General features: G+C 35.3%; 1 protein-coding gene across 1 annotated transcript in view; it reads right to left on the bottom strand.

The window, feature by feature from the left end:
- The window catches only part of TTC26 (tetratricopeptide repeat domain 26), a gene marked incomplete at its 5' end in the record, with an annotated part of 48,536 nt that extends 48,225 nt beyond the window's left edge, over positions 1–311 (bottom strand). The window contains one exon of the mRNA XM_008593867.1: positions 166–311. Within this exon, the coding sequence (XP_008592089.1) occupies positions 166–311 (146 nt within the window). The remainder of the gene's footprint in view (positions 1–165) is intronic.
- Between the last annotated feature and the right edge of the window lie 7,548 nt (positions 312–7,859).

Below are 7,859 nucleotides of genomic sequence, written 5' to 3'. Positions count from 1 at the left end.
CCATCACACCTCGCTAAGGAGTTCTTGCTCTCACAGATTATCAATTAAACAGATTTGAACACATGGTGGTACTAGATCCAAAAGACACTAGGTCCTCAGCCAAACTAGTTACAAAAGAAACTAATAAAATAAAAGAGATTCGAGTAGGCATAAATGGATACACACCTGTTATCTAGCAGTATTCGTTTATATATATCAATAGCTTCTTGGTAGTGAGATCGCATGTAGTGAATTGAGGCCAAACTTAGTTGATCTTCTGTGATATCCTGAAGGTTCTGATGAAAATTCATCAATTTTTTCTCATCATTAAACTAAAATCGTGAGAGAGGAAAAGACATAAAGATTCGCATCAGTGTACAGTTAGGGAAATCAACCCTTATGTGATGCAGATTTTAACTCCTCCTTCTCTTTTAGCCACTGTGTCTCCATCTTCTCCCTATTTCCCTTAGGTTCCTTTTCTTCTCTACTTAGAGAAAAAATACAAATAGCTTCTGGAGGCATAGCCTTGACAATGCAAAGCCTTTAAGTTGCAACTTACGTTAATTACTCAACTCCTGCACCTTTTTTTTCTTTTCTCTTTATGTTTTTTCTCTTTCTTTTTTTCCTACATCTCTTCACTCTTTAACAATTTTTATCTGTCCTTTTGTATCTCTTTCTCCTTGGTGGACAAAATAGAAGCAAAATGTATTTCTCATTATATGAGAAACTTAGTGAATACAATTTTTCATTTCCTATTCTAGATTTTTTCATCCTCTCATCAGTTAATATACATTGTTACTGTTTTAGAATTCCATTCCAACCTTGTGTGCTACTTTTGTTAAACGCTGCTGCAAATAAATTAGCTGCCTTTTGCTTATACATGGGGTAGAACATGTATTTTTGACAGTGACCCTTAATATGTAGATTGCTTACTCCTGCCTAGTTTACAGCTTGGCTTATTAGTTTAAAAAATGTTTAAAGAATCTGTTTCCACGGAACAATAAATTCTGAAGCTGACTTCTAGTTTGGTCTCTGATATATTGCAGATAATTTTTATAAGAGTTATATAAATCTTATCTTGATGTTGCAGGCAAATGGATGCAACTACTACATTCCAAAGTTTAGCTTGGAAAGGTTTTTATGAGTCTAACTTTTCTTATCTGCCTGTATTTTGGTTAATTGATAATAAATATCAAGAAAACAGAAATTTCAAATATTACTATTTCACTAAACATAAAAATTGGAAACACTCCTAATGACCAACAATAGGAAAATGATTAGGTATCTCATGGCACATCTATTAGATGGAACACTGTAAAGACATTAAAATGCAAGGCAGAGAAGTGAGGTTCCAAATCAAAATGTTATAGACAGCACAGGACTAGGAAAATATGGAGGAAACCTATTCTATCTAAAGGTGGCACCCATTACTTAGCTTCAACCAATTGTTGCACATAGAAACATGAATTCAGTGTTTTTGAGTCTTCTAATTTTTCAGAAGAAGCCAGAAATCAAAGTGTTTGTGTGACATTCCTATTTTTAAATTAAAAAAAAATTGGAACACTGTTTTAGAAACAAATCTGTGATCCATTTTCAATCCATTACCATTTACAATCCCTTCTATAGAATATCTAATGACATGGAAAAATGTTCATGATACACTTTTAAGTGAAAAATCTGTTTTTTTATTACCAAATCTGGATCATAGTTTATGTATTGATCCAGATTTGGTAATATAAATATACATACACATAAGAAAAGACAAAAAGTTCTAAGACTGGAAGAGAAGAGAACAAAATGTTACAGTGCTATCTCTAAGTGGCAGACTTACAGGAAATCTTGATTTTGTGTGTATGTGTGATTTTTCACTATTTTCTAAAAGTACTATAATGAACATGTATTATTTTTGTAATCAGAAAAAAACACAATAGGGCCGGCCCCATGGCTCACTCGGGAGAGTGCAGCGCTGGTAGCACTGAGGCCGCGGGTTCGGATCCTACATAGGGATGGCCGGTCCGCTCACATGAACATGTATTATTTTTGTAATCAGAAAAAAACACAATAGGGCCGGCCCCATGGCTCACTTGGGAGAGTGCAGCGCTGGTAGCACTGAGGCCGCGGGTTCGGATCCTACATAGGGATGGCCGGTCCGCTCACTGGCTGAGCGTGGTGCGGACCACACCGTGTCGAGGGTTGCAATCCCCTTACCAGTCAAAAAAGAAAAAAACACAATATATTTCTTAAAACTGAACCAAAGACTTCCACTTATATTGATAGAGTAGTTTATAGCATGCAGTCCTCCTACCAAGAAGACCAGAAAAGCTTGAAAACTAATGAAAAATCTGTGTGAAGGCACCAGAGAGCTATCAAGGTAATAAATACTTGAGATGCCTACTTTTTCTCTCAAGGCATCTGCCAATTCTCAACTGCTGGCACAGAAACTGAAAACTAAGCAGAGCTTCAAGTCTTACGAGCTTAATGGACAAAAATTAGAGATCAGAGCCCAAGAAAGCTATTATTAGTTGTGACTCCTGGAAAGCTACCCTAGAGACAGAGGTAAAATGGAAATAGACAAGCCCTCAGAAAGACTGAAGAGTAGCTTTATTTTTTTAAATTTGTAATATATTTATTTAATTGATTGGAATTTCCACTTAAAAGATCATTTCTTTTTTTTTATTGAAACATAATTGATTGTACTTATCTGTGGGGTACCATGTTGAAATCAATACCTGTGTGCAATATGTGATGCTCAAATCAGGATAATTAGTACATTCAACATTATACAATGCAATCATTTTTTGTGGCCTTTTAACAATTTCTTGCTAATACCCCCTTCCCCTTTTCCACCTCTGGTAACTTTGGTTCTGTTCTCTCCTTTTGACAGTTAAATATATTATTGTGATTGTTGTATATTTCCTTCTTTTTTAAAAAATATATTTGTTTATTTTTTAAACTCTCACTTATGAGTGAAGACATGTGGTATTTCTCTTTCTGTGCCTGGCTTATTCCACTTAACATAATTTTTTCTAAGTTCATCCATGTTGCTGTGAATGGCAGAATTTCATTCTTTTTATGGCAGAGTAGTATTCCATTGAATACATATACCACATTTTCCTTATCTATTGTCCAATGATGGATATTTAGGTTGGTTCCAACTCTTGTCTATTGTACATAGAGCTGCAATAAACATGGGAGTGCAGGTATTCCTTCGACATGATGATTTCTATTCCTTTGCGTACATACCCAGCAGTGGGATTACTGGGTCATATGAGAGTTGTATCTCTAGTTGTCTGAGGAAGCTCCATACTGTCTTCCATAATGGCTGCACTAATTTATGGTTTCACCAAGAGTGTAGGAAGGTTCCCCTTCCCCCACATTCTCACCAGCAGTTGTTATTCTCTGTCTTTCTGATACTGGCCAATCTAACTGGGGTGAGATGATATCTCAATGTGGCTTTGATTTGCACTTCCATAATGCTTAGAGATATTGAGCATTTTTTCATGTGTCTGTTGGCTATCTGAATATCTTCCTTTGAGAAATGTCTATTCAGCTCCTTTTCCCATTTTTTCATTAGGTTATTTGTTTCTTTACTGTTAAGTTGTTTGTGTTCCTTGCATATTCTGGATATTAATTCCTTGTCAGATGCATGGTTTGCAAATATTTTCTTCCATTCTGTGAGTTGTCATTTTGCTCTGTTAACTGTCCTTTTGCTGTACAGAAGCTTTTTAGTTTGATATAATCCCATTTATTTATTTTTCCTTTTGTTGCCTGTGCTTTTGGGGTCTTGTTCATAAAGTCTTTGTCTAGTCCTACTTCTTGAAGTGCTTTCCCTATGTTTTCTTTTAGGAGTTTTACAGTTTCACATTTAATATTTAAGTCTTTAATACATTTTGAGTTGATTTTGGTATCTGGCAAGAGGTATGTGTGGGTCTAGTTTCATTCTTCTATATATGAATGCCCAATTTTCTCAGTACCATTTATTGAAGAGGCAGTCTTTTCCCCAATGTATGTTCATGGTGCGTTTGTCCAAAATCGGTTGGCTCTTAGTATGTGGATTCATTTTTTTAGGCTCTCTATTCTGTTCCATTGGTCTGAGTGTCTGTTTTTATGCCAGTACCATGCTGTTTTGGTTACTATAGCTTTGTAGTATAATTGAAGTCAGATAGTGTTATGCTTCTGGCTTTATTTATTTTTTTGCTCAGGATTGCTTTGGCTGTTTGGGGTCTTTTGTTGTTTGATATGAATATTAGGATTTTTTTTCTATTTTTGTGAAAAATGTCATTGGTATTTTGATGGGGATTGAATCTGTAGATGGCTTTGGGTAGTATGGACATTTTCATAATGTTAATTCTTCTAATCCAAGGGCATGGAATGTCTTTCCATCTTTTTGTGTCCTCTTTAATTTCTTTCAACAGTGACTTGTAGTTCTCATTGTAGAGATTTTTCACCTCCTTGGTTAAATTTATTCCTAGGTAATATATATATATATTTTTTTTTTTGACTTGTAGTTCTCATTGTAGAGATTTTTCACCTCCTTGGTTAAATTTATTCCTAGGTAATATTTTTTTTTTTTTTTTTATATTTTTTTTTTTGGTGACTATTGTAAATGGGCTAGCTTTCTTGATTTCCTTTTCTGCTAGTTCATTGTTGGGGTATAAAAATGATACTGATTTTTGCATGTTGATTTTGTATCCTGCAATTTTACTGAAATCTTTATCAGCTATAAAAGTTTTTCTGTAGAGTCTTTAGGTTTTTCTATATATAGGATCATGTCATCTGCAAACAGGAACAGTTTGACTTTGTCTTTTCCAGTTTCGATGCCCTTTATTTCTTTCTCTTGCCTGATAGCTCTGGCTAGTACTTCCAATACTATGTTGAATAGCAGTGGTGAGAGTGGGCGTCCTTGTCTTCTTCCTGTTCTTAAGGGAGAGGCTTTCAGCTTTTCCCCATTCAGGATGATATTAGCAGTACATCCCTGACAGGAATCAGTTGATTTGCTGCTATCCTATGTGCCTGCCAGAAGCAAAAGTAAATCCTCTCTGGAAGAAGACAAAATCATCCAGAGCCTCAAATTACCTCTCTATATTTTCATATACAGTAGCCAGCATTCAATGAAATATGACCAAGAATACTAGGAGATAAGACCATTTGACTGAATACCAGGAGACAGTTGTCAGAAGATGCAGTTATTGAAATTATTTAGACATGAACTTTTAACTATTATCAATATATTTTAAAAATTAAAAATTGGGAAATTTTAACTGAGATATAGAAATTTTTAAAATAATAAAATATAGATTGCAGAAATAAAAAACACAACTGAAATTGAGAACTACATAAATATTTAATAGCTGATTAGTCACAGTTGAAGAAAGAATATTAGCAAAATAAAAGAAATTTCAACAGGAAATATACAGTAAATGTGGAAAAGTGTTCATATGTGACAATGAAAAGGTCTACAAACATATATATAGGGTCCCAGCAAAGAGGAGGGGAGGGGAGGGGAAGGGAAGGGAGGGGAGAGAAAGAGAGAGAGAGAGAAAGAGAGAGAGAGAGAGATGGAGCAGAGGCAAAATTTGAAGAGAGAATGACCAAGGATTTAAAAAAAAAAAAAATGTCTCAAGCAAGTACTATGAACCTGATGTGGTATAAATACAAAGAAAACTACATCTAGAAACATAACAGTCTAAGTGCTAAAAACCAAGAACAATGTATATAACCTAAACACACACAGAAACAAAATCTTCAAAGGAGCAACAATAAGACTGACAGTTACCTTCTCAGTAGAGACAATAGAACCTAGGAAGCAATAAAGTAATGTCTTTAATATGCTAAATGAAAATAACTACCCATCTGGAAAAAAGATGTGGAAATAAAGACATTTTTAGACAAGAACTGGGAATTTGTCACCACTAAAGGAAGTTCTTCAAATAGAAGAAAAATCATTTCAGGGCCGGCCCGTGGCTCACTCGGGAGAGTGCGGTGCTGATAACACCAAGGCCCTGGGTTCGGATCCCACATAGGGATGGCCGGTTCGCTCACTGGCTGAGCGTGGTGCTGACAACACCAAGTCAAGGGTTAAGATCCCCTTACCGGTCATCTTTAAAAAAAAAAAAATCATTTTAGATGGTAACACAAACATGCAGTAAGAAATAAAGAACAATGAGGGGCCGGCCTGTGGCTCACTCGGGAGAGTGTGGTGCTGATAACACCAAGGCCACGGGTTCGGATCCCATATAGGGATGGCCGGTTAGCTCACTGGGTGAGCGTGGTGCTGACAACACCAAGTCAAGGGTTAAGATCCCCTTACCGGTCATCTTTTTAAAGAACAATGGAAAGGAAAATATGGTTAAGTTTAAATGAATATTGACTACATAAAAGAGTAATAATAGTATCTTGTTGGGTTAGAAACATAGAGAGAATTAAAATACATTTCACATTAGGACAATAGATGGGAGGCAGTAAATGAGTTAAAATGATCTCAGATCCTTTAATTGTCTAGAAACTGCTAAAAGTACTAATATTAAACTTTAATACGTAAAAGACACAGTACGGTAACTGCTAAAATATTAAAAGTACATATAACTAGCAAGCCAATGGAGGAGAAATATGGAAAAAAAAAATAATCCAAAAAAATACAAGAAAGTAGAGAAAAGAGAACATGGACCAGTTGGGACAAATAGAAAACAAAAAGTAAGATGGCAGTTATGAAGCTGACCATATTAGTAAACACATTAAATTAAGTAAATGAGTATAATACTGGAGTTTTTTAAAACATGAAGGTTTTTAACTAGATTACGAACCCCACAAAATTCAATTATATGCTATTTATGAGATAGATACTTAAAATATAAAGACACAGAAAGGTAGAAAGTAAAAGGATGAAAAGATATAATAGGGAAACACTATCCAAAAGAGAGCTGGTGAGCTATACAATCACGACAAAGAAGAATTTTTTAGAGATAAAGAGAGATATTTTATGATAAAAAAAATCTTTCAATCTACAAGGAAAACATAAGAACTCTAAATTTGTGTGCACTTAACAACAAAGTCTGAAAAACATGTAAAGCAGAAATTGAGAGAACTAAAAAGAGAGACAATTACAGTGTGAAATTTTTAAATGCACCAAAAATAATTATTTTCATATACTGCCTGTGGGTAATTAGATAAACTTTCTGTAAAACAACTTAGCAATGTGAATTAAAAGCTTTAAAGTTGTTCATAACCCAGTAAGTCCATTTGTAGGATGTTCAGACTGACAGTTTTCTACTTAAAAATTAGAAAAAAATCTAAAAGTCAAATTACTAGGAAATGTTAAATGAATTATAGCACATATGATGCACATAATAAAATGCTTTGAAACCTTTTAAAAATCACGAATTTGAAGCCTATTTAGTGACTCAGGAATATGCTCATAGTATAAAGATGAGTGGAAAAAAAGAATAAAAAAGCATATATTCAGCATGAGTCACATTCTGCAAAACAAACAAAAAGATAAATATGGAGACTTGATCAGAATACTGTCTTGTCTCCATTTCTCACGTCTCTTGTCCCAGCCAATTCCCACTCCCCCCTCCAGGGTCTGCGTTGAATATCCCGCGGGTCAGGACATATTTGGCGCCCAAACATGGGACACTGGATATGGGGGACACCGTGAGGAAGACGGCGCATCGGAGGGTTGACCACTGAAAATGAAAGAGTAAAACCTTCGTCCACCGCGGGAACCAACCGTGTCAGGATAAGGTGAGTAAGCACGCCCGATAATGGGACAAGAATTAAGAATTAAAAATCAAGAATCAAGAATTAAGAATTAAGAATTAAGGGCCGGCCCGGTGGTGCACTCTGTAGAGTGCGGCGCTTGGGAGTGCGGTGGCGCTCCC

The sequence above is a fragment of the Galeopterus variegatus genome, unplaced genomic scaffold (genome assembly GCF_000696425.1).
Source record: "Galeopterus variegatus unplaced genomic scaffold, G_variegatus-3.0.2 Scaffold9769, whole genome shotgun sequence".
Lineage (NCBI taxonomy): Eukaryota > Metazoa > Chordata > Mammalia > Dermoptera > Cynocephalidae > Galeopterus > Galeopterus variegatus.
The sequence above is the reverse complement of the archived record's forward strand: the minus strand, read 5'-3'. Positions and strand labels throughout refer to the sequence as shown.